This window comes from Rattus norvegicus, chromosome 11, assembly GCF_036323735.1.
Source record: "Rattus norvegicus strain BN/NHsdMcwi chromosome 11, GRCr8, whole genome shotgun sequence".
NCBI classification, from domain to species: domain Eukaryota; kingdom Metazoa; phylum Chordata; class Mammalia; order Rodentia; family Muridae; genus Rattus; species Rattus norvegicus.
Window position 1 is genome coordinate 50,268,913 of NC_086029.1, and position 25,907 is coordinate 50,294,819.

Consider the following 25,907-nt stretch of genomic DNA (forward strand, 5'->3'; position numbering starts at 1 on the left):
TTCCATTGGAAACACTTGATCTATCTCCTTGTTCTCTCTCCCCCATCAGGAAGGGTGGCTCAGTGCACCTTCCTTTGCTCCTACCTGCTCCCCATCCTGTGGGGTTCAGTCCCCCCTCAAATACAATACAAATCATGCAGGAGTCATTTAGCAAGAATTTTATTGGAAGAACTTGAAGTGGAAACTTCTAGTTTCTTTAGAAAGTTATGTCAAATGATGTTTTGCTGGGGCACACAGGTGAAAGGGTGTCTTGCTGAAGCAAACTTGTGAAAGACTGTTGTCCTGAAGCGGACACAGGTGAAAGGATGATTTAATATTGCAAACATGTGAAAGGACCCATGATGAAGGAGATAAATACGGCCCCACAAAACACTGGGAGACGAGCAACTGAGCGTTGGTTTGCTCTGCCTACTTATTCTTCACTAACAACGTGCATGTAATGGTTTGCCTTGCATAGCATTGTTGGGCTCAACTTGTGGTAACACTACCATTAGAAGAAACTTGCCTAAGAACTACTTGTGAGGTTGCTGAGGAAGTTTGCTGCTTCCACAGCCTTACCTCAGGCTGGCTGGCGAGCTTTCTTTAAGATTGATCTACAGCTGCTGGTTCGTGCCTGGTGTCTGCCTGCCTAGAGGACTGATCTGCAACTTCTGAGTCTTATTTGGTGTTTGTTATGCTGCCAAAGAAAGTTGAGCTCACCCCCAAAGAACTATTGCTGAGCACTTCCCCCATATCCTAATAACTTTTCTGTCCCACTACCTCTGATGGGTGGTGGGCTAAAAGTGAGGTTGAACCCTTGCTAAAATTAGGTTGCAAAAAATTTATGCCTACAAAGAGCTGTCCTGCTAGGACTCTGTCACACCTCTAGCACTACTCCAGGCAGAGCAGTACAAAGCCAGGAGACATCCCTTCTGAAGTACTCAGCCAGGACATCCTCCTGACAAAGAAATGGCAGTTAGGAGCAGGAAGGACCCTGAGAGGTGCCAGCCTCCTGTGCTTTGAGAGGGTCGTGTCTTACTGCTGAAGTAGAATGACTCTCCATGGCTCCTCTCTTCGTCTCCTCAGAGTTTGCAGAGGGCATGCTTCCACAGTCTAAAGGCAACATACTAACATAAGGTAAACAGCTAAAGGGTCATTGTGCAGGGGACGCTAGCTGTGACCAGGGAAGTCACATAGCAAGCCTGATTAATTGGAGAATTTGGCAAGCTTCCGCTGAGCCTCATCCAGCCTTAAAAGCCGCCTCTTCAGGAACTTCTTCTTCTCTCTGCTGTCACTCTGCTCAGTCAGGAACCAGTTGCACTTACTGGTGTCCTGTAGAAGCTGAAGCATTGCTTTCTCCATTTCCTGCCCAAATGTTTGCAGGATGGAGTACTGGATGATCAGAGGGATCTGTCTCCCAATGTTCCTTCCGCACTCCTGGAAGTAAGGGACAAGTCACAAGGGGTTGAAAGTAGAAAGAAAGATCTCCTATGAGTTCCAGAAGGACCCAGATTTCCAAGGATGGATATCCTAACAGGTGCAAAATACTAGCCCAGTCTTAGCCCCCATTAGCATACAGACAGAGCATGACCTAGAGAGGTATCACGCTGGAATTTGCCCAACTAGCTTCCCTGGACATCAAGTGGATGGGCCTTCGATCAAGAAGGGTAAAATGAACTGGAAGGTAGTCTACAGATAGCCCAACTCCATTTGCAAATGGCAGGTCTCTCTGCTGACAGCATCTGTCTTTGTAAAGCCTCAGACTTCTCAGCAGCAGGGAACAGGGTTATACAAAGTCCCAGGCAGAGCCCTGAGTTAGCTACCTGAAGGAAGTCAGTCTCCAACTGGGGGAGAGGATTCTCTCCCAGCCACACAGTATACCCAACTCTCCCTATCAGAGTAGTGTCTTAAATACTCAATACTGATGGCTCTGCAATTCTCTAAGACTCAGTTTCCTTCCCTGGGATGCAGATACCCTGATCACCGCCCTCTGGAGATGGTTAAGCCAATTCATCTTCTCAAAAGATGGAGTAAAAGGAAGTTAGGCAGATCAAAGTACCAAGTTGGCAGTTTGAGGACATATTGCAAGATTACATACTGCTTAGGATCAAAGCTGGAATGTGGCTCTTCTCCAAATGGAAGTGGGAAAGAGGGGATGGAGAGGGAATGAGCACCTCAGCCACCCAGACATGGACACCTTGAGGGGAAGCAGGGCCACAGCTGGGAAGAAGGACTGATACCTGCAGACACAAACCCCTGATTTCAGCTACAACATGCAGAGACCTTTCTACTATGCTCTAAGAAATGAGCCAGTCAGGAAGGACAGATGCCCTGTGCTGGTAAGAGATCCCTGCAGTGGCCAGACTCGCAGATACTAAAAAAGGTGGTGGCTGGGAGTGGAGAAAACTGGAATCAATATTTAGTGGAGACAATGTTGTTTGTGGCAAATGAAAAGTCTTGAAAGGCCATAGGGCTAATGTAAAGGTTTTTAATGTCTCTAAATTGTGACACCATACAGTGGTTGAAATGGAAAGGCTTATGTTGTACATGCTTTACCAGAATCAAAGCAAAGAAGTTAAGTAAGCTATAGGGTCCCAGAAAGCCAAGCTCTGCCTGGCACACTAGACACACAGGAGCTACCCTGAAAGGGTCACATTGGCCCTGATACTGAAAGGCTCCCAACCAAGCAACACAGCACCTAGAAAGCCTAATATACAGAGCAGATGTACACATAGCCACATAGCCTTTCAAAGTGAGTGGCAGAACATTTTCCAAGGACACAGGCCAATACCTGAGCCTGCTTGATGCTGAAAACTAAGACGTCCAGGTAGGTTAGAGGTGTGGTGAAGCACTTGGGAGTCTGAGGTAGAAGGACCCCTGCCCCTGCCTGCCACCAGGAGTCTGGGGCCACCCTGAACTATGCTACTGGGTTCCAAAGCTGCCTAAGCTGTAAAAGGAGACCTTGCCTTTAAAAAAAAGAAAAAGAAACAAATGAAAAAAAAAATTACTAAAGATGTGAAGTAACTTAAGAGGTACAAGAATATCCTAGGAACTTTGCTAAAATCCCAGAAAGGCAAAGTCTGATTAAAATACAACAAACACAAGTCCGGGGGGAAATAGCATTCCCACTACCGAGCCAGGTCTCTCTGGGGCTCATACTGTAGAAGTGGGTTATGGAAACTGCCAGCTAACCCTGGGAGGTAACACCCCTCCCCCCTCTGAAACAGCTGCAAAGCCCCACATTCCTGGTGAGGAAGGAATCCCCCGGGACTCGGGAATTTGCTGTGACTAACTTACACACATACCCCTATATGGAAAGGTACCCTGAAGGAGAAAGAATGGGCTGGCAGCCCAACTGGAAGCATTCCAGAATTTACCTGGTAGTAGGCATTCAGGTGCTGGGTCATCTCAGTGGTAGTCAACTCCTTTCGAGGAGAGTTTTGTTGAAAGACACCAAAGGTTGACTTCTCTTTCTCAGCTTCCTTCTCTCTGATCTCCTTCAAGGCTTTCTTGTAAGCCTGGTCCTGGCAGTAGACAATGTGTTCCATCTGGAAGTGAAGTCGGATCAGTTTTTCGGCTTCTTTTTCTTGGCTAAATCTGATGTCTTCAATTTTGGACTGCAGGGAGAGAAAAAACAGTCATTGACCTTCAAGAAAGGCATCACGGATATTAAGAACACAGGCTTCCGGGCACATCCATCACCTGGGAACAGCCCCAGGGTCCCCTTGCTCAGCTCGTCCATGCCATTCTACCAGCTAAGGGTAGGAACCAGGGGAAGCCTGAGCCAGATGTCAGTCTCCCTCCCCACCCTCCGCACCCCCCATGGGAGGCTCAATCTTCAGTGCTAACCTGATTGAATTTAGAATCACTCAGGAAACTAGTCTCTGAGTAGGAGAGGCATTTTCAGAGAGGTTTAAATGAGATGGGAAGACCTGCCCTATTGGGGCAGTGCTATCTGATGGATTGGGGCTCTGGAGTAAGTAAAAAGGACAAAGAGCTGAGTGTAGGATCCAGCCTTCCCTGACATCACAGACATCACAGACTGTACACCCTCAAACTGTAAGCCAGAGCAAACCCTCTGTCAAGCTGCTCTTGCTGTGCACCAGGTCAGAAGTAAACATCTCTCAAGGAATGGCAAACAGGTTCCTCCTACTTTTATTATACTTCATGTTCCAGTGAAGTGTACAGAGTAGAGGTAGGGCCACTTCCTCTAGCATGGAAACATGCTTCCCCCTGACAAGGCTTCCTGGACCTGGGGTCTCTGAATTTATTCCCTCCCCTCTTTCCCTTCTCAAACCTGTTTTAACCAGAAGACCTGTAACATTGTCTTGAAGACACAAACTATACATTTGAGTCTTCACCTCTCTTAACAGACACAAGAAAGTTGGAAAGGTCTCCAACCAAGAAATCTGGTCCATATCACGCTTATTTATTATTCTCTTAAAAACAAAATGTATTTGGATTTACCTTGGCAGTACTGTGGAGGTTTAAAAAATCACCAAAATTGTTTGATGAAACCTTTGTGAAGGCATTTTTGACCATGGCTGATGAAAGAAAAAAAAAAGTTCAATAATGACAAGACCATCTATATAGACTGGGAAGGAAAGTAAGGTAAATGTGGCTAAAACCATGTTCCCTCTCTGTCTTTTCCTCCTCCCCTTGTGAAGACAGGGGAGGGTACGTTCTGTGGCTCAGCAAATATGCAAGTGTCTGAAATCTCTCTATCTCTTGTCATGGCTTATGCCCCCTTTATCCTAATCAGCTTCCAAGGATATTTCTAGCAAATTATAGATACAGCACTTCCTTGTAAAAACCCACTCCCTCTGTCTTGTTTCTACCCATGAGCCCTTTGTGCCTGGTTATCTACATGAAAGGAGCCCAAAAGCCATTAATAGAAGTCAGAAAGTGCACGTTAGTTCCTTTCCTCTGGAGAATTTACTTCTGTCTGTGAAAGTTGTCATATAAGTGACTAAAGCCTCTATGTCACGGAAGACAGATGTAGACATGATCACCTGACAGAACCTCCCACAGGATGCTCTGGGAGAACCACAGTCTGACACAGATGACTAAGCCATGGTACACAGGGCACACCCTGCAAGGACATCTGCTAAGGGCTGCCAGCTGACCTACTCTGAGGGTCACTGCTCTTTGGTATGGATACAACGCCATGGGAGGGTCCTTTGTAATTTCCACATGATACACAGCATCCATGAAGCTTGCTCCCAAGTTCTGTGATCACCAACTCAGAGGGCCAGCCAAGAGAACCTTGGCTCTGACAGTGCTGCTGTATCGAGGGACAGTCTCTTGGGACCTATGGGCTCTGTGCCAACTCCAGGAAGTAGAGCAGCAGTGCAGGAAGTACGTGAAGTTCAAGGGGACTTCGGCTGGACAGCAGAAGTGAATTGGCACTGATCCCGGGTGGCAGGGCTACTGCTTACACAGGGAGAGGAAAGCTGAGGCAGAACCCATGCAATGGTTAAGGACCGGCTTCACCTCACATGAAAGACTCTGGCTGTGCTCTTTCCAGGATCAAGGTAAGGACCTAGGAAGTTAGATGACTGTCTTCTGACAGTGAATCCGTGTGCCCATAGGGTCAGAACACACTGAATTCCTGAACACCACAGTGGCATCTGGAGCACAGAAAACCTGCCACCTACCTAGAACTAGCCCAAGAGAGCCACTCTGAGGTGTAGCACTGCTCTGAGGTGCTCTGAGGTGCTAATGTCCCCTGCCCCAGAAATAAAATGCTAAGTATGATAACAGCATTTCTCAGTAACCCTCTGTACCACTCACCAGCAACCCTGTCAGTACTGCCTAGTGACCCCGTGCAGGATTCCTCTGTACCCTTGTGTAACATTATTCCTCAGTGACTCAGAACACTACTCACTAGTGACCCTGTGCAGCATGTTCAGAGCGGGTTCTTCCAGGGCCTTGACTTCCTTCTTGATAATGTTCTCAAATGCCTTATAGTCCACAAACCCTGGCAGTTCCCGGCCACGATAATGACTTTCAAATTTTTCCATCTGGCTGTGTTTCTCAGAAGAACCTAGGGCTGGAAGAATTGTTTTGCAAAATCCATTAAAAAAAAAAAAACACCCTCCACTCCAGATGTTCTGAGAAGATGAGCAGCAGTGAAGAAATTCAATGAAATGAATGTTGATCTGTTCCTCTGAAACTACAATAAGCAAACAGCGTCAAAGGCCACTTCTCTCAGTTGAGGCAAAGGTGAAAACAGGATCCAGGAGGAGAAAACCAGAAGAAGAAATGACCACAAAACAACCTTGTGTGTGAGGGTTTATGACTCCATTTGGAATTGACCAGAGAGGGGTCAAAGCACACTGTGCAAAGACAGTGCTCTGAATAAGGGGTCACGGGATGAGCAGGCAAGCACCTGGATGACCCAAGTGTACATAACACAAAATGCTTCGGTTCTCTCCCTATTTCCATAACGATATTTGTGGGAGACAAATATTAGGTGCAGACCTTCCCAAGCTCCCTTTGTGAAGTCCTGACTGTGTGCTATCTACCTCAGACTGGAAGGCAGCCCCTTAGAAAATGCTGGCATTTCGCAGGCAGTAGGACTCATTTACAGTGGACATGCCAGTGACTTCTAGCAAATCACAGGTCTATGCTATGACCCAAACTTCAGGCTTCTGACACCTTACCTTAAGGAACTGCCACCCTCATCACTAATCAATTCTCTCTCTCCATCCCTGTAGTCATGGTTGTGCTTTCCATATACCTATGTACACCATGTGCATCTGCTCCATACGCAAGGAGCACAGATCCTTCTAGAAGCCATGGTTAACTATAATAGTTAACCTGCATTTTCCACTAGACATTCTTAAGAATCCAGGAAAGGTAGCCTGGGGCCTAGAACTGAAACAGAGCAAATATGGCTCCCGTGCCCATTCTCATCCTCAGCATTACACTCCCAAGTGTCCCCCAAACCCCAGGTCTGTGGTGTTTCCTGGAGTCACTGCTGTGGGAGTAACATGTCCTCCAGGTTCATAACTTCATCCCTACTGGGCTGGCATTGAAGGTGGCCTTTAAGAAGTGACCAGGACATCCTGGCCTCACCCTCACAGAGGAGAGGTGTGTTCTCAGAACAAAAGCCAGAAGAAGCTGGTTCCCATCGTCCTCATACAAGGACCAGGCTAGTCTTGAGAGCACCTCATCTTCTGGTGCCTTGACCTTGAACTGTAGGCAAGACCTTCTTTACCTTTAGTAATTAAATTCAAGTTACTGAAGTATGAAGCATATCAACCCAAATAAACACTCACTTTTTTTGAAATGTTCCTCAATATAATCATTCCAAGCAAGAAACTCATTTCGCAGTTTGGTGAACAGCCGGCTTTCTTCCCATGATATGTTTTCTTGTGCTTGTACCAAACTTAGGATATCCTTATTGAAGACATTGATTTTCTGTGAAGGACGTAATATATAAGGCCAGTTGGATAGAGAACATGCATGCCGTAAGGATTGCATAATAGGGAGAAAAGTCTTTGATGTCAGGAAATCCCAACCTCTCCTTCCCCCTCCCCTTTTGGATCCTGGAGGAGCAGGCTTCTGCCAGTGTGGGTGATTGGAACACATTCCACAGTCCCTGTGAGCTCCACCCTGATTCCATCAGTGCTTCTGCCCCTTGCAGTAATACTACTGGACAGATTGTGTTTCTGTCAGTCTTAGGAGAGGGAGGATCCAAGAGATCCCTGTGAGATAGTCACTGTTGCAGGAATCATCCATGGGAGTCACAACCAATGCTCACATTCATCAGAAAGGACAGCCTCTTACTGTCATCTTCTGGTATGTCTGCTCCGTACTTCTGCAGCTCCTCACTCGCAATCTGATGATTCACATTTATTTGATTTTCCAATATTGGCAGCGATTTCTGAAGTAGAAATGAGTGAGACATACAATACAGACTGGGAATGTGAAGGAGGTCCCAAGCCTACTCAGAAGCATGGCTGTGACACAAGCAGCTCATCCCCTCACTCTGTGTCTCCTCAGCTATGAGCCTCAGCAGATACGATTTAATGCCACCACAGAGAATATGTGTGATGTTCTGACAGCCTCTGAAGATTTCTCTGGTGCACACTAGTGTTTTAGATACACCATTTCCACCCAGGCCTACCTGTACACGAGTGCTGGGCATACAACTCCATAATGTTGCCCACTATATATGGTTTCTACTTAAAAGAATCAGCCAGGGACAGTTCTTTACATAGCGACACATGAACTCTCTGCAGAGAGACCCCACAGAGTACTTCCTAGTAGCCTCTGAAACAAGAGCAACTGGACTACCATGAGATCCCTCAACTCTTGAGTTTTCTTCCACAATCTCTACAGTTCTGCTGTCCCTAGGCAACTTGAGGCAGACAGCTCAATGAGAAGCCACCTTTTTCTACATCAAAGAAGCCCATAGAAGGTCACTAAAGGTCATGGTCCCTGGGAGATGCACTGATCTCCACCTCCATCCTGGGGGCTACAGGAAGAAGAACATTGCTGAGTAAACAGGTTTGACAACTAACTAAATCCACATATGCAGTATATTCTCACTCCCCAGGTGAAACACTAAGGCATTTTGTGATGCCCACTCCACCAGGTCAGAGAAGAGCAAGCAAGGCTTCTATCTGAAGACCTGGCTTGAGTTTTAAGCTCCCATGATCAACTCCATAGTGAGGTCATGCCACCCACAACTCAGGGTGACAGCAGTAGGAACCAGCACAAAATATTCTGGTGCCGGAGTCACCAATTCCCAAACACTACATGTCTGTGCAAAGGTAATCTCTACTAGAGTGTATGCCCAGGACTGTCCCGGTCCCGGCTTAGCTGGAGGAACACACAGTTGCCCCTGCTTACACAGATGTGGGAGGTGAGCTCCATGGTCAGTCTCTTTGCCAAGCAGGGCACTGTGGCCTTCCCATCCTCGAGAAGAACTCTGAGGGAACAGGAGAGAGGGTCCCATCAGACCTGGCCAGAAAACAAGTCTGCAGCCTGCTGTGGGGGGGGTCCAGGACAGTTTGGGTATTATGAGTGAATGGGATACTTTGAGATTAGTGCTCATGGAGTACTTAGAAGTGGGTTTGTTGAATGATGCAGGGGAATCAGCTTGGATAGTTCTACAGTGGACTACAATGATCCCCCTCAGCTCATGTAATAATCAAAGTAAAATCTGTTCTCCAGAAAACACATGTACACAACTACAGATATGTTATAGCACACACATCCCCATCTATGTGTGATACACATAAACACACATACAAGTATACAACACATCCTTCCATGTGTTATATGTGAGTAAACACACATATGTATACTATACATTAATACATGTATACATTTCCATATAGGCTACACATGTACAGATGCACATGTAATACACAACATGAAAAATATACATAATGCCTATAGATCCCAGTCTTCATACACTGACATACATGTCTACACATACATGTGATGGGAAATGATAAGGAAATGGATAGAGACACAACCTGGCCCAAGAAAGCCATTAGCTACTGATGGAAGGAAGGAAGCCACACTGTTCCCCCGGAACCAAAATCTGTGTTCCTAAGAAGTGTGATCACTCTTGAACTTATAAGGCAGCAGAGAGGTGCTGCTCTTCCATGAGGAACAACACACTCCTACTTGGGTTGAATTAATGCGCCGGTCAATTGGTAAGGGCTGACAAGATGGCTCACTAGGGGGTGCCTCCCTCTAACACTATCTGACTTCAATCATGGCTCCATCTTAGTTCACCAAGAAGAAAGTCAATTCCACACGTTGTCCTTTGATTCCATATGTGCACCATGATGTTCTCTCTCTCTCTCCCCCTCCCTCCCTCCCTCCACCCCCCTCTGCCTGTCTCCCTCCCTCACTCCCTCCCCCACTCTCCACATGTCAGGTGTGCTCTTGACCAGCAATTTTCACTACATGGGACGGTATGGCAGAGGCACCTGAATTGAGGGTGTTCCTTGAAGAAGACTTGCTCCTTCTGAAGAGCCTCAGCCAGGCTCAGCTGCTCCTGGATGTCCTGCTGACCCCTGCACTTGACTATCATGTAGCCCTTCTTCAGGTGGCACACGAGGTTCCGCACCACATCCACGACCTTGTCTTCAGTCCCTCTGTCCACCAGATCGGGCTTGGTCAAGATCCCTGAAGGACAGGCATTGAGATCAGAGGACACACAGTGACCCAGGGCTAGTGGTTAATGTTGGTGAACACAGCTCACTGTGGCTGGTACCATCCCTGAACCATCCTGGGTTCTACAAGAAAGCAGGCTGAGCAAGCCAGTAAGCAGCACCCCTCCATGGCCTCTGCATCAGCTTCTCCTTTGAGGTTCCTGCCCTATTTGAGTCCCTGCCCTGACTTCCCTGTGATGGACTGTTACCTGGAAGTATAAGCTGAAATAAATCCTTTCCTGTCCAACTTGTTTTTAACGTCATGGTATTTCATCATAGCAATAGCAACCCTGACTAAGAACCCATCTTTGGCTTAGGTAGACAGGGTCACTAGAGAACCCATGCAAAGTGGAAAGCCACCCAGAAAGACTTGTGTATGTAACCTTGTGAAGACAGCAAAGCCCCTCTGTCATCTACAGACTCCTCAGCACCTCTCCATGGCCACCTCCCAAACTACAGGTATTCATTCTTCACTCTGCCATGGACTTTACCATGGCTCCTGGCCCAATGAGTCTCAGCAGATATGATTTCCTCCCTGTGCTTGTCCACCTCTGACTCCTCAGGCCTTTTCTACCAGGGAGATGAGATGAGGGGGTCCCTTTCTCTGGCCTCAGTGGGATTCTGAGCTTGGTCCATCTGGATCCTGGAGCTGTATCTCACTTGCACTCAGTCACCATTGTTATTGTAGTAAGACCCCAAAGTGGCTCTACAACAGAAGCACCCACAGAACACAAATTGACAAAGTGACCACTGCAATAGCAAGAGGGTATAAGGTTTTGTAATCCACGTACGTGGGGTTGCTCATCCACTCAGGGAGAGGCAACCCCAAACTCAAAAACTTTTATTCCTTTCAGAGGGCAGACTTCAGCAACAGGGTTAGCTGGCCTATTCTCATTAGTGGTACACAGGACAAAGGAGATGGTCAGGTATTGGCTGGCCTACTCAAGAAGCTGTTCTTGGCTCAGTTGGTCACTTTCCTCATCCAGCCCTACACCTGGCCTTGGAGAATTACTGGGAAAGGGTTAAGTTGGCACATCCCTTAGAGGGGAATGAACTGGGTGGTCGAGCAGGGTCAGGATGACATCTTGCGATTGTTCTTGGAATCTACCTCAGGGAGGGGTAGGGGGAACAGTTGTTATTGTTTTGTCTTAATTAACTTAGTCAGAATTGCCTCAATATCTTGATCACTAAAATTTTGTCATAACATTAGGCAACCTGACGTCAGATGTATCTCTCAGAAAGGTCACAAGTTTGTCATAGGCATCCTGACCACCAGATGGATTTCGCAAAACCTTGTTTTTACAGCTTTGCTTTTCACATCTATGAAACTTTATTTCTTCATTATCTCCCACTTTCCTTACCTATGGTTCTATCCCCTTGAGGGTCCACCTCCTGAGCCATTTTCAGGGCCTCTGTGGTGGCAATGTCCACATTGCTGGGGACCACCACCAGGTTGATGGTCTCCTGTTTCTGGATGTATTCAGTGATAAGTCTCTTGATCTGTAAGAATGAGATAGTCACTCTTAATTGTGGAGATAGGATCAAGAATGAGATGGTCCTGACCAATCACTTGCTTCAGGGTTCAGGCCCTGGCCTCCATAGACAGCACCCATTTGTCTCCTTGTCTCCATCAAACATGGAGGTCATGGGAAAGCCTGGCTATCCAGTCTTACTTCCATGTCCACAATGTCTCTCTTAGACATAGCCCTGGACATAACCCAGCACCCATGTAGCCCAATGTGTCTAGAGTCTCACCTTGTGTTCGATGTCTGCAGGCTGGTCACCCACAGCCACTCTTGTGATACCAGGAAGGTCAATCAGAGTCAGGTCTGGGACATGTGGAGAGCTAACCTCCAAGCTAATGAGATCAGAGCTAATCTTCAACCCTTCCCCAGCAATCAAGTTCTGGGCTGAAGATGAAAAAGAAAGCCCATGGCAGTTTAAGGAGCACATCTCATTCCAGAGACTTTTGGGGAAACACATTGTAATTTGAATATGAACTGCTACCCCTGAGATTTTCCTATATAGAAAGATTAGGTTATATTGGAAGGTTCCAGACGCTTAAGAAAATGGGCTCTAACTAGAAGTAGATCGCTAGCTGCAGGCCACAGGTGTTTTATATATTATTTCTGCCCCTTCCTGAGTTCTTTGTGCTTCTTATCTGCCAAGAGGTAAGAAAGCTGCTCTGGGTAGAGAGGAACATTCTTCCTTGTACCCTGCTGGCACTATCAGTGAGAGTCACGTGTGCACATTGAGGACAGTGATGTCCCAGGGAATCCATATGGAAGGTAAAATTTCAGGGAATCCCTAAAACATGAGTGGACATCCATAGGGCAGTGAGCTCATCCTGGACAGGAGGAGCCCTTGCTGCAGGTGTCTGTCTATCTACACTTTGCATTTGGCTCCTTGCCCTTAGTAACAGAAGCTAGGGTGGAAACTCTCACATCAAAACCTTAGCTAATGTCACCCTACTCTACTCAATAGCCACAGTGTTTGAGATGTTTTCTTCTGATGTATGCTGGAAACACAAGTGGCCATGTGTAACACGGTTAATCCATTCCAATGGCTGCAAGCCCTAAATGAGGTCATGAAGTTAAATGACCCCATGGGTCGAAATGAGGGAAGGCTCCCAAGGTGGAAAGGCCCAGAAAGTAGAGAGTGTGAACATTATGGGGGCTCCCTGTCCAGAATAAGGAGCAATGTATACATGTAAATACCTTTATTGATTTCCCTTTCTACCAGTGAAGGGTGTGAGATCTCAATCTCGGTGTCCTTATAAATGACCTTGCCGCTCCATTTTTCTCCCTGCTTCAGTTGCTTCAATTTCAGCACCAGAGGACACCTGGTAACAATACCTAAAGGGGACAGCCACATCAGTCTTGGACTCTGCCATAAAAGGCCTTGGATGGATGACCCTCAACACCTCACACACTCATCTGAAAACAACTCTCTCTGGCCTCACCCTTGTTGGCCTGATGCCTTAAGTGCAGGCTTACCCCAAGCCTATTGGGAACCAGATTATTTTGTACATTTTGGTTTGGAAGCTACCAACGGTTGGAGGCTTGCTGCTTCCTTGTGATTTGCTGTTCAATGTGTTTATTTGTTTTTTTGTCAACTCACAAGCTAGAGTCATCTGGGAAGATGACTTCATCAGACTGGGCCATGGACAAGCCTATGAGGCCCAGTCTTGACAAATGATTGACATGAGAAGGGTGGGCAGCTGGCTGTCATTGGTTCCACCCCCTAAGCAGGTTATCCTGGGTGCTATAAGAAGGCAGGCTAAGCAAACCATGAGAAGCAATCCAGTAAGCAGCACCCCTCCATGGCTTCTGCTTTAGTTCCTGCTTCTAGGTTCTTGCATGAGTTCTTCTCCTGGCTTCCTTCCATGATAAACTGTGATCAGGACAAGTAAAGCCAAATAAACCCTTTTCTTCCCAAGTTGCTTTTGGTCATGGTCTTTGTCACAGTAACAGAAAGCGAACCCAGGGCTCCAACTGCATATGTAGCAGAGAATAGCCTTGTTGGGACACCAGTGGAAGGGGAAGCCTTTGGTCCTGCCAAGGTTGGACCCCAGTGCAGGGGAATATGGGGGGAGGGGAGTGAGGGGGGATATATGGGGAAAATACCCATATGGGGGAGTGGCTGGGAGCTTGTGGACAGGAAACCGGGAAAGGGAATAACATTTGAAATGTATGTAAAGAAATATATCAATAAAAAATTAAAAAAAAAAGAAAGCGAACTAGGACACCCGAGCCCAGGAGGCATCAGACTGCATCTTCTTTCCTTCCTCCCTTCCTTCCTCCCTTCCTCCCTTCCTTCCTCCCTTCCTTCCTTCCTTCTTTCCTTCCTTCCTTCCTTTGTTTCTTTCTTTTTTGCTACTTACTTTCTCATTTATTGAGTTTTTAATTTACATTTTAATGTTATCCCCATTCATATGCAAGTATCTCCCACTAGCCCCTTACATACCTACTTATTATGTCTTACAGGCTGCTTTATAGTCCCCTATTAGAAATCTCTGCAGATTCTGCCTGCGTGTCACATCTTACCTGCATCATCACTGATCTCCTGGGCCTTGAAGCTCAAAGAGCAACCCTAACCTGAACACCAACATTTATGCACCTTGGGGATGATGGATCTCAGAAAAGAGATCATAACGCACATGCTTCCAGATACTTGGTCACATCTACAAACTGAGATTCTACACAATCCACAAATGTACAGTGAGTTGGTGTGAGGAACTCAAAGCCCTACTCCACATGCTCGGCCATGACATCAACAGTGACTCTGTTGGATACAGAGCCTGAAAGGAGGTAACTTAGGTTGATGATGGGCTTGAGAAGCTCCGTGGGTGAAGTCCTAGCAACTAAGACTGGCACCCTGGTGAGAGGAGGAAGAAACTATAAGACTGCACAGAGGAAAGTCTGCCCACAAACCTAAGAGGAAGACCCCATGAAAAGCCACACCTTAAACTTCATCTTGCTGTGTACCCAGAACTGGAAGGGGACCTGTTTCTACCCTTGAAGTCCACAGCCTAGCAGAGCAATAGTCACTGAGCTCTCACCACTGCCTCTGGGGAGGGCCACTCCAGACAGTGCTTCCAGCACAGAGCTCTTCCCTGAACTCTGGTCCCCGATGACAGCGATGGCAGGCAGGGCCAGGTCTTGCTCCACACCCAGAGCTCGCAGGGAGTCGATGAGGTCAATGCAGGGCCGCACCTTCTCCTCATACTGACTGCAGAGGTTATCCACAGACTCCTAGAGGGGAAAGCAAGGGTGAGGTCGTGTTCCGCAGGAAGTAATAACCACTGAGTTCATTCCCCTGATAGAGCACTTAAACAGATGCCACTGTTGTTATGAAGCACAACAACACATATGAGAGAACAGAGAGTTGGAGAGTTGAGTAACAAAGCCAAAATGTGACGGCTAGTTTGGGATCCAAACGAGACAACCTATTGCCTTCTCTTAATTTTTCTCTCCTGTGCTGCTTTCATGAAGTCACACATATAGTGACTAAATATACACAGTTTTTTTCAGCTATCCAAACCCTAACAAATTCGGCCCCAGCACACCAGCACCACAGGAACTGTGAAAGGCATTGTGTGTGTAAAGGGAAACATGACAGGAGAAGAGTCCTGAACACTGGATTCCACATAGGGTGACTGCTTTAGTTTCTTCTGAATTTACCATCCTTAAGTGATACCGAAGCACAGACAACAGCAGTGCATTGTGGGGGGTTCGGTTAATAGAAAAGAAAGACCATGACAGGATGGAAGCTGAGAACACATGGAACCATATTCCTATTAATTATACCTCCTACATATTAAGTGGTATTGTATCATTTAGAGGTGCCATATGCCTATCAAATTAAAAATGTACGCTATAAACATCAAAAAAGCAAACGATAAACAGAGAGCATAAACTGCATTCACAAAATATAGTGTTTAAGCTGTGTGGTGGTGTCAGTGGTGGCACATCCCTTTAATCCCAACCACAGCACTCAGAAGGCAGAGGCAGGTAGACCTCTCTGGGTTTAAGGCCACCCTGGTCTACAGAGTGAATTCCAGGACAGTCAGGGCTACACAGTATCAAAAACAAGCAAACAAACTATAGATAGATAGATAGATAGATAGATAGATAGATAGATAGATAGATAGATAGATAGATATTGTTTAATAAAAAGGTGAAACAGAAACTTAACAGAGAAAGAAAACAACAACACTGTGTTCTCAACCGACAGCAGCATATCATATTAAATATAAATGGCTTAAATTCTGCTCCAACAAGCAAAATGGTTCTGAAAAAAAAAAAACACACACACACACAAAGAGGGAGGATGGCAGCCTCTGGTCGCAAGATGTTGAAAAACTACAGCAAGAAGGTCTGTTGTTTCACAGAAAAGAACAGGCCATTTGTGGATCAGACCACACAACCCTCAGAGTCACCACATGAAACTAGTGTAGACAATGTGCAAAGGTAATGTGAGGGAAGGGAGGACTTTTTGCTCGGCAAAACTGTCATATACTTAAGAGAAAAGACTTACACCTCTAACTCATAAAAATAAACTCATGATTAATCACAGACCTTAGTGGAAAAGTTAAAAAACTGTCTTAGTTATTACAATGATAAAACACCAACCAAAATCAACTTGGAGAGGAAGGGCGTTACTGAGGCTTTCAACTCTCAGCTCACATTCCATCACTAAGCGGGACAGGACCTCAAGGCAGGAACTTTGAGGCAGAAACTGAAGCAGAGGCCATGTAGGCTGCTTACTAGATTATTCCCCATGGCTTGTTCACCTTCTTTCTTACAAAAACCTGGACCATTAGCCCAAAGGGTTGCATTGCCCACAGAGAGCTGGTCTCTCACATATCGGTCATCAATTTAAAAAGTTCACCGCAAGCTTGTCCACAGCTTCTCTGATAGGGCATTTTCTCAGTTGAGGTCCCTCTTCTCGGATGCTTCTAGCTGGGGTCAAGTTGACTTCAAATTAGCTAGCACAGCCCTACTTTCAAGGATACAATCGCAAAGGCGAAATTAATAAAAGAACTTACTAATAAACACAATTTTATGAGAACTAAACACTTGCTTGAAAAAATCCAGAGACAAGTCATAGAGAGAAAATATATATAAAGCATCTATCTGAGCAAAGATTTGTACCTGAATATATTAAAAACCTCTCAAAAATCAACAATAATGAAAATCTACCACATAGCTTCTCCAGGGAGGAAATATCACAATAAGAACTCAGGGAAGGCTGGAGGCTGTAAGGCAGGTACAATATATCACACCCAGGACTCAATATTCTGCCAGCCCCTAATAACCCCCTGGTTTCCAACTAACAACATTCAGTGAAGGAGAAAGATGGGTTGTTGTTCTCATCTTGGCCCAAGCAAAGTAATCAGCTGATCAAGATCTCCATCTTGCCTCAGAAAGACAATGCATCCATCAGGGAAGCAGCAGCCTTTACTCCTTTATAGCTTCCCACATGTAGGCATAACTGCAGGCTGAACCCTCTTCTCAGGTGAACACAGCTCATGAGCTATGGAGAGTGGCTTTCTTTCTTTCTTTCTTTCTTTCTTTCTTTCTTTCTTTCTTTCTCTCTCTCTCTCTCTCTCTTTCTTTCTTTCTTTCTTTCTTCCTCCTTCCTCTCTCTCTCTCTCTCTCTCTCTCTCTCTCTCTCTCTCTCTTCCTTTCTCTTTCTCTCTTTCTTTTTTGCTACTTACTTTCTCATTCATTCAATTTTTTTATTTACATTTTAAACATTATCCCCTTTCCTGGTTTCCCCTCCAGAAACTCACTATCCCTTCCACTCTTCCTGCTTCTGTGTGGATTCTCCCTCACCCACCCACCCACTCCTTCCCACCTCCCTGCCCTGGCATTCACCTACACTGGGGCATTGAGTCTTCACAGGATCAAGGGCCTCGCCTCCCATTGATGCCCAACAAGGCCATCCTCTGCTACATATGCAGTTCTTCTTGAGCTTCATGTAGTTTGTGAATTGTATTTTGGGTAGTCCAAGCTTTTGGGCTAATATCCACTTATCAGTGAATGCATACCATGTGTGTTCGTTTGTGATTGGGTTAGCTCACTCGGGAAGATATTTTCTTGTTCCATCCATTTGGCTAAGAATTTCATGAAGTCATTGTTTTTAGTAGCTGAGTAATATTCCATTGTGTAAATGTACCCATTCCTCTGTTAAAGGACATCTGGGTTCTTTCCAGCTTCTGGCTATTATAAATAAGGCTGCTATGAATATAGTGTAGCATGTGTCTTTGTTATATGTTAGAGCATCTTTTGGGTATATGCCCGGGGGAGTTATAGCTGGGTCCTCAGATAGTACTATGTCCAATTTTCTGAGGAACCTCCAGACTGATTTCCAGAGTAGTTGTACCAGCTTGCAATCCCATCAACAATGGAGTGTTTCTCTTTCTCCACATCCTCACCAGCATCTGCTGTCACCTGAGGTTTGATCTTACCCATTCTGACTGGTGTGAGGTTTATAATCTGAGTTGTTTTGATTTGCATTTCCTCGATGACTAAGGATATTGAACATTTCTTCAGGTGCTTCTCGGCTATTCGATATTCCTCAGTTAAGAATTCTTTGTTTAGGGGTTGGGGATTTAGCTCAGTGGTAGAGTGCTTGCCTAGGAAGCACAAGGCCCTGGGTTCGGTCCCCAGCTCCGAAAAAAAGAACAAAAAAAAAAAAAAAAGAATTCTTTGTTTAGCTCTGTAACCCATTTTTTTAAAAAAGTTATTTGGCTCTCTGGAGTCTAACTTCTTGAGTTCTTTGTAAATATTGGATATTAACCCCCAATAGGATGTAGGATTGGTAAATATCTTTTCCCAAATGTTGGTTGCTGTTTTGTCCTATTGACAGTGTCGTTTGCCTTACAGAAGCTTTGCAAATCCCATTTGTCAATTCTTGATCTTAGAGCATAAGCCATTAGTGTTCTGTTCAGGAAATTTCCCCCTGTGCCCATATGTTTGAGACTCTTACCATTTTCTCTTCTATTAGTTTCAGTGTATCTGGTTTTATGTGGAGGTCTTTGATCCACTTGGACTTGAACTTTGTACAAGGCGATAAGAATGGATCATTTTACATTCTTCTACATGCTGATCTACAGTTGAACCAGAACCATTTGTCATGGAAAATGTTGTCATTTTTTCCACTGGATGATTTTCACGCCTTTGTCAAAGATCAAGTGACCATAGATATGTGGGTTCATTACTGGGTCTTCAATTCTATTCCATTGATCTACCTGTCTCTGTACCAATACCATACACTTTTTATCACTATTGCTCTGTAATACAGCTGAAGGTTAGGGATGGTGATTCCCCTGGAAGTTCTTTTATTGTTGAGAATAGTTTTCACTATCCTGGGTTTTTGTTATTCCAACTGAATTTGCAAATTGCTCTTTCTAACTCTGCAAAGAATTGAGTTGGAATTTTGATGGGAATTGCATTGAAACTGTAGATTGCTTTTGGCAAGATGACCATTTTTACAATATTAATCCTGCCAATCCATGAGCATGGGAGATCTTTCCATCTTCTGAGATCTTCTTCAATTTTTCTTTAGAGATTTGAAGTTCTTGTCATACAGATCTTTCACTTGCTTGGTTAGAGTCACACCAAAGTATTTTATATTATCTGTGACTATTGCAAAGGGTATCATTTCACTAATTTCTTTCTCTGCCTGTCTATCCTTTAAGTAGAAACAGGCTACTGATTTTTTTAGTTAATTTTATACCCAGACATTTTGCTGAAGTTGTTTATCAGATATAGGAGTTCTCTAGCAGAATTTTTTGGATCACTTAAGTATACTACCATATCATCTGCAAATAGTGATATTTTGACTTCTTCTTTTCCAATTTTTATCCCTTTGACCTCTTTTTGTTGTCTAATTGCTCTGGCTCAAGTAGTATATTAAATAGGTAGGGAGAGAGTGGGCAGCCTTGTCTAGTTCCTGATTTTAGTGGGATTGCTTCAAGTTTCTCTCCATTTAATTTGATGTTGGCTACTGGTTTGCTGAATATTGCTTTTACTATGTTTACATATGGGCTTTAAATTCCTGATTTTTCTAAGACTTTTATCATGAAGGGGTGTTGAATTTGGCAAATGCTTTCTCAGCAGCTACTGCGATGATCATGTGGCCTTTTTTTTTCCTTGAGTTTGTTTATATAGTGGATTATGTTGATGGATTTCTGTATATTGAACCACCCCTGCATCCCTGGAATGAAGCCTACTTGATCATGATGGATGATCTTTTTGATGTGTTCTTGGATTCAGTTTGTGAGAGTCTTGAGTATTTTCATAAGGGAAATTGGCCTGAAGTTCACTTTCTTTGTTGGGTCTTTGTGTGGTTTAGGTATAAGTGTAATCATGGCTTTATAGAACGAATTGGGTAGTGTTCCTTCTGTTTCTATTTAGTGGAATAGTTTGGACAGTATTGGTATCAGGTCTTCTATGAAGGTCTAATAGAATTCAGCACTAAACCCATCTGGTCTTGGGCTTTTTTTGGGGGGGGTGTTGGGAGACTTTTAATGTCTGCTTCTATTTCTTTAAGAGTTATGGGACTGTTTAGATGGTTTATCTAATCCTAATTTAACTTTGGTACTTGATATCTGTCTAGAAAATTGTCCATTTCACCCAGATTTTCCAGTTTTTTTGAGTATAGGCTTTTGTAGTAGGATCTGATGATTTTTTTTTTACTTCCTCAGTTTCTGTTGTTATGTCTCCCTTTTCATTTCTGATTTTGTTAATTTGGATACACTTTCTGTGCCAGTTGGCTAGTCTGGCTAAGGGTTTATCTATCTTGTTGCTTTTCTCAAAGAACCAACTACCAGTTTTGTTGATTCTTTGTATAGTTCTTTTTGTTTCTACTCAGTTGGCTTCAGCCTTGAGTTTGATTAATTCCTGCTGTCTACTCCTCTTGGGTGTATTTGCTTCTTTTTGTTCTAGAGCTTTCGGGTGCGCTGTCAAGCTGCTAGTGTATGCTTTCTCCAGTTTCTTTTTGGAGACACTAAAGAGCTATGAGTTTTCCTCTTAGCACAGCTTTCATTGTGTCCCATTAGTTTGGGTATGTTGTGCCTTCATTTTCATTAAATTCTAAAAAGTTTTTCTTTATTTATTTCTCTCTCTTGATCAAGTTATCATTTAGTAGAGCATTGTTTAGCTTCCATGTGTATGTGGAGAAACCAAGATATTCCATGACAAAACCAAATTTACACAATATCTTTCCACAAATCACCTCTACGAAGGAGAATAGACAGAAAACTCCAACACAAAGTGGGAAACTATACCCTAGAAAAAGCAAGAAAGGAATCTTTTCTTCAACTAACCCAAAAGAAGATAGTCACACAAACATAATTCCACCTCTAACAACAAAAATAACAGGAAACAGCAATCATTGGTCCCTAATATCTCTCAGCATCAGTGGACTCGATTCCCCAATAAAAAGACACAGACTAACAGACTGGATACATAAAAAGGGCCCAGGATTTTGCTGCATGCAGGAAATGCACCTCAGTGACAAAGACAGACACTTCCTCAGAGTTAAAGAGTGGGAAAAATTTTTCCAAGCAAATGGTCCCAAGAATGGAGTAGTCATTCTAATATCAAATAAAATTGACTTTCACCCAAAAGTTATCAAAAAGGATAAGGCAGGAAACTTCATACTCGTCAAAGGAAAAATCCACCAAAATTAACTCTCAATTCTGAATATCTATGCTCCAAATGCAAGGGGACCCACATTCATAAAAGAAAATTTACTAAAGCTCAAAGCACACATTATGCCTCACACAATAATAGCATGTGACTTCAACACCCCGCTCTCATCAATGGAAATAGAAACTAAATGGAGAAATGATGAAACTAACAGAAGTTATGAACCAAATGGATTTAAGAGATATCTATAGAACATTTCATCCTAAAACAAAAGAATATACCTTCTTCTCAGCAACTCATGGTACATTCTCCAAAACTGACCATATAATCAGTCACAAAACAGGCCTCAACAGATACAAGACAATAGAAATAATCCCATGCATCCTATTAGATCACCATGGACTAAGGTTGGTCTTCAATAACAACAAAAAAGATGGAGAGTGGCTTTCAATAGCAGCTCACCATTGCCTGGCTCTCTTCAGAGGTATCAGGATGTTTCTGTGGTGTCTGGTGACGGCATGCAGAGGTCTGCTCCTTCATTTTGACGTTCTAGGAACTCACTCTTGCGTGTTTTCCAGGTGGATTCGGTTGGACATAAAGGGTTTGATTCAGAAGAATCTGGAAGCCTTGCCACTGGGGTCAGGCACTTGAATGAGAAACACATGGAAGATATTGCTATCTGAAACTGCCCAGCCTTCTCTGTCCATCACAGGTGTCTGTGCTCCCTGAGGCATCCATCATTTCCTCTTCTAGAAGAGGTGAATGCATTCTGTGTGTACATTAGGAAGGCAATCACAAAAGAGGAATGATTCTAAAGCCACTCACAGAGTCTGTCCATCTAGAAATTTTTTAGACACAGACACAACTTTTACTTCCCTGTTTTTGAAATGCCTCCTATTTCCAGAGCATCTCAGGTTTTAGAATCAAGAGTGCCTTGACCCTCATCTGTTGTTCCATGGCTGCTCTAGTTTGTCTTATGACACCATCAGGTCCCCAGGGCCTGTGTCCCATGAAAAAGGGTTACATGTGACCAGTCTTCAACAGGATTTTGGGGCATCTTGTGTGTTTTTGCTTCTCTGCTATGTATACACTGGGTTCTGTCTACAAACTACAAGTGAGGGTGACTCTCTGCTGAGTCACCTTTGGAACTTGATGGATCCCAGAATCAAAACAACTCAGGGGTCATACCTACTTCTGCCCTCTCAGTGCCCAGGGAAACCAGCTGCACTTTCAGTCTAAAGTGAACTCATCTGCCCACCTAGATTTTGTTCCAGTTAAGGGGAAGAGGCCCTGGATTCAGCACTACCCTATTAGTGGTGAATGCACAGGGTCTGCACTTCTGCGCCTTCTCCTAACTCTTTCCCTCTGCAGATCCCATTGCATAGACTCCATCAGGGCAGCCCCACAACATTTCACGGAGGTTCCTGCCTCGTAGGAAGGTCAGGGTCAGGTGCATCACAAGTATGCTGGGTTCTAAGCATGGCTAGCCAGGCAGACCTGTGGCCATTCCTGCTGTACTTGGGGTTGTTGGCTCTGCTTCCACTCTATAGTAGACATTGGTCATTTGCCAATGGTCCTCTTGTGCCATATACCATGTATTCTGGACAAAGTTCCCTGTGGAAGGGCTCCCTTGTTGGGGATATATCCTCAGCCCAGTTGGAAGCAGGAACAGCATGGGGGTAGAATCCAGCTCCTTTCTCTGTCAGACCCCCTAGCCACCCCTAGACAGTACTACCATACCTGTCTAGAACAATTCTAAGATGTTAAGAGTGGGAGCCTTCCTGGACCTATCAAGGTGTTAAAGTGGACACAGAACCCTTTCGTCTCCAAGATTTCTGCCCTCCATGTTCCCTGCAGTTGAGCCTTTGAGAATCAGAGATCTGAGGGACACCTGCACTTAGCAGAAGTAGGGCTTCAGCTCACCCAGAGCAGGTCCTTCCTGTCTATGGACTGGGAAGACCGTAGACAGATGCATTTCTCCATGAAGATCCTCTGTCAGCCTTTGCAGCAGCCTGCCCCTGGGTCACCTGCCTTCCTCCCACCCTTAACAAGAGACCTCCACCCGATTTCTCACAGACTCCTGGCCCATGCAGCAGGGGATCTGGAACTTCTCATTTAGGTCTTAGCCCCAGACCCTTGGAGAACCTGGGACCCGCCCTCTCCTGCTGCCTCCTGGCAGAGATGATTGCAGTTTGGGGAGCTATTTCAAATTTCCCCAAGAATCAGCAGCTGGGTGGGGCTCTGTGTCGAGCCCAGAAGCTCCACCTGTGCTGTCACTGACCCCCTTACCTTAACAGCAACAAGAAATGTCCCACAGTTCCCCCCAGGATCCACAAGGAACCCAGAAGCATCCTTGCCCTGAGCTAAAGGGTGTCCCCTAGATACTCACCAGTCTCCTGCTTAGTGACAGAATGCTTGGCTTTCTGGCTGCAGTGTCTTTAAACAGCTGCCTATACCCCACCCCAGCAAGAATTGAAACAGAGAGATTGCCTGAGCTCACTGCCTTCCCATCATCACATCACACACAGTCACTGACCTCATTATTGTAACAGCACCAACAAATGCCCTGCAGTGCTCACCAATGTCTGCAAAGGAGCCTTACAAGGTATCCTCTATCCTCCCACAGAATCCAGTGCAATACTCACAGCTCCTGGGTTGGTGACTGAGTGTGCAGCTGCCAGAGCTCAGAGCTCTTTAAACAGTGCTGGCTCCGCCCCTTTCAGAGGAGAATAGAAACTTAGTGAAAAGGCCTGAGCTTGCTGCCCACCCGCACCCCATATACACATATGGAGTCCAGAAATGAAACAGAAACGGAGCTCAGAAATGAAACTCACCCTCAGGGGACCATGGCTTGGTCCTGAGCACTGGAAATTGATACTGTAGTTTCAACCTACCAACACAGTCTATATGGACACCAGCTCAGATGGCTGCCTCTTTTCCCTCAGGATCCTCCCAGCTCTGAGCTGCACCTTCAGCCAGACCTCCTCTCAGTTTTAACACAACCTACACTAACTTTCTCTTTTCACTGGATTATTCCAGCTGCACTAGGAAGGGTCAGAGACAAATCATACCAGGAATCTTTGAGGAACCCTGCCACTACTTCTGGGTCCCTTGTGACCATAGGTTTAGAGGGCTGAGCACAGTGCTGCTGCAGGGCTGGTGAGGGTGACAGGCGCTGGCCTCCAGGGGCCTGCTACACCTTGCCCTACTCTCCAGAGAAGAGCCCTGAGAGAACATTCTCCCAGCTCAGGAAAGTAAGAGTCTCTCCTTTTCAGAGCCCTTGGACTGGCTTGCTGCAGCCCTTTCCCTGGGCTGCCTGTCCTGGGAACTGGCAGGACAGACACTAGGCTCCTCTTAGAATAGACCATGTCATAGGGTCCTCTTTTGACCCTGTCACAGGGTCTTGACCTCTGCCCTAAGGCTGCCTGTGCCCAGTGCTGTGTCTATGCTGCTGGCTTTTTCGAGTAGAACCAAACATAGTTTCTGCGGCTCAAGAAGGCATGGAGAATGGGGAAGGCAGGTTTGGTGACCTCACACATCTCCCAGTACTGTGCTATTATTTTGAATGGCCCTTTGCTTCCCCTCCTTCCTCTTTTAGCCCTCCCTTTTGCATTTCCCTGTCACTTCAGACTCTGGTTTTAGTTTCATTTCTCTTTAGGTCTTAGAAATTCAATTCAGTCTATGCTGAGAAAGAGAACATCTTGCAGGACTCAGGTCAAAAAAAAAAGAAAAGAAAAGAAAAGAAAAAAAGAAAAAAGAAAAGAAAAGTCAGGGACATAGATCTAGGATCGGGGGTAGTAGCTTAGAAAGGTAGCAATGGAGTGAGGGGCAGATGAGTGACCAGAAAGCAGTGCTGGAAGGAGGATCAGGAAGGCATGTGTCAAGGAAAAGGAACCCTGCATATTAGGGAAAGGACTGGGCTGGACTGGGACCAGCTGGGTGGTGGCCTTTTTACCGATTCCTAGCCTGAAAGAACTACAGAGTAGCCCCAAGCTCACCTTTGGAAGCTCAGTCTTAGACCGTGCTGATGTACCACAGTATTGGGAGCATGTTACAAGACCTGACCTAAACCCCAGCTCCAGGGTAAGAGACCAGGATACACATGGCGCAAAAGAGAGGTGGGCCCAAGCCCTGGTTACTGGTATCACCAGGAGGTACTGATGTGTTTATAGAATGTTAAAGAGAGAGATTGAGCTCAAGAACTCATCAGGAGAGAGTCTTGAGCTCAGAGCTACCCCTGTGCTGCCCTTGAGGATGGAGCTTTTCACTGACCCTGATTCTAGGACCTTTTCCTTTGGGACTGTGGGGACACTTACCCTGACCAGCGGGGGAAGAGGGCTTACCAATCCTCCGAAGTTTAGGCTGCTGAGCATTAGATCTCCATGTGATAGCAGGGTGGATGCAAACAACGGAGTTTCGAAATCAGAGTCTTGGCGATGTGTTTATAAAAAGATGAAGGGAGTGGGGGATGTGTTCTATGGAGGTGTGGCGAGGTGTGGTGGGGTAGGGAGGAAGTGGGTGCCTCTGCGGGCCCATGCTGAGGCATCCCTTCCCCCTTGAGGGACCAACCACTCAGTATAGTATA

General features: G+C 45.3%; 1 protein-coding gene across 12 annotated transcripts; it reads right to left on the bottom strand.

Moving 5' to 3' along the window:
- Nucleotides 1-143: 143 nt before the first annotated feature.
- On the bottom strand, nucleotides 144-25,787 carry Mx1 (MX dynamin like GTPase 1). Of its 12 annotated transcripts, none has more exons than XM_017597877.3 (15): nucleotides 25,639-25,787; nucleotides 23,968-24,038; nucleotides 21,785-21,968; nucleotides 14,722-14,914; nucleotides 12,878-13,015; nucleotides 11,916-12,070; nucleotides 11,522-11,660; nucleotides 9,936-10,134; nucleotides 8,842-8,920; nucleotides 7,748-7,870; nucleotides 7,263-7,404; nucleotides 5,867-6,031; nucleotides 4,447-4,523; nucleotides 3,357-3,596; nucleotides 144-1,416 (listed from the first exon to the last, which is right to left on the bottom strand). In XM_017597877.3, the coding sequence occupies exons 3-15, from the start codon at nucleotides 21,860-21,862 to the stop codon at nucleotides 1,186-1,188; spliced, it is 1,959 nt and encodes a 652-aa protein (XP_017453366.1). In that variant the 5' UTR covers nucleotides 21,863-21,968; nucleotides 23,968-24,038; nucleotides 25,639-25,787; the 3' UTR covers nucleotides 144-1,185. The 12 variants fall into 12 exon arrangements, with proteins under 12 accessions (XP_017453366.1, XP_006248208.1, XP_063126346.1 ...); XM_006248146.5 differs by having other exon boundaries at nucleotides 23,902-24,038; nucleotides 25,639-25,761; XM_063270276.1 differs by having other exon boundaries at nucleotides 23,902-24,038; nucleotides 25,666-25,734.
- Between the last annotated feature and the right edge of the window lie 120 nt (nucleotides 25,788-25,907).

Bases quoted from the DNA above. Each gene is read 5' to 3' on its own strand.
- Mx1 (XM_017597877.3), bottom strand. From the start codon at position 21,862: ATGAAGGAGCAGACCTCTGCATGCCGTCACCAGACACCACAGAAACAT. The intron at 7,871-8,841 runs GTAAGCAGGGGC...TTTCTACTTCAG, and splicing joins AGCTCACCTCCCACATCTGT to AAATCGCTGCCAATATTGGA. The intron at 3,597-4,446 runs GTAAATCCAAAT...CTCTCCCTGCAG, and splicing joins ACCTCCACAGTACTGCCAAG to TCCAAAATTGAAGACATCAG.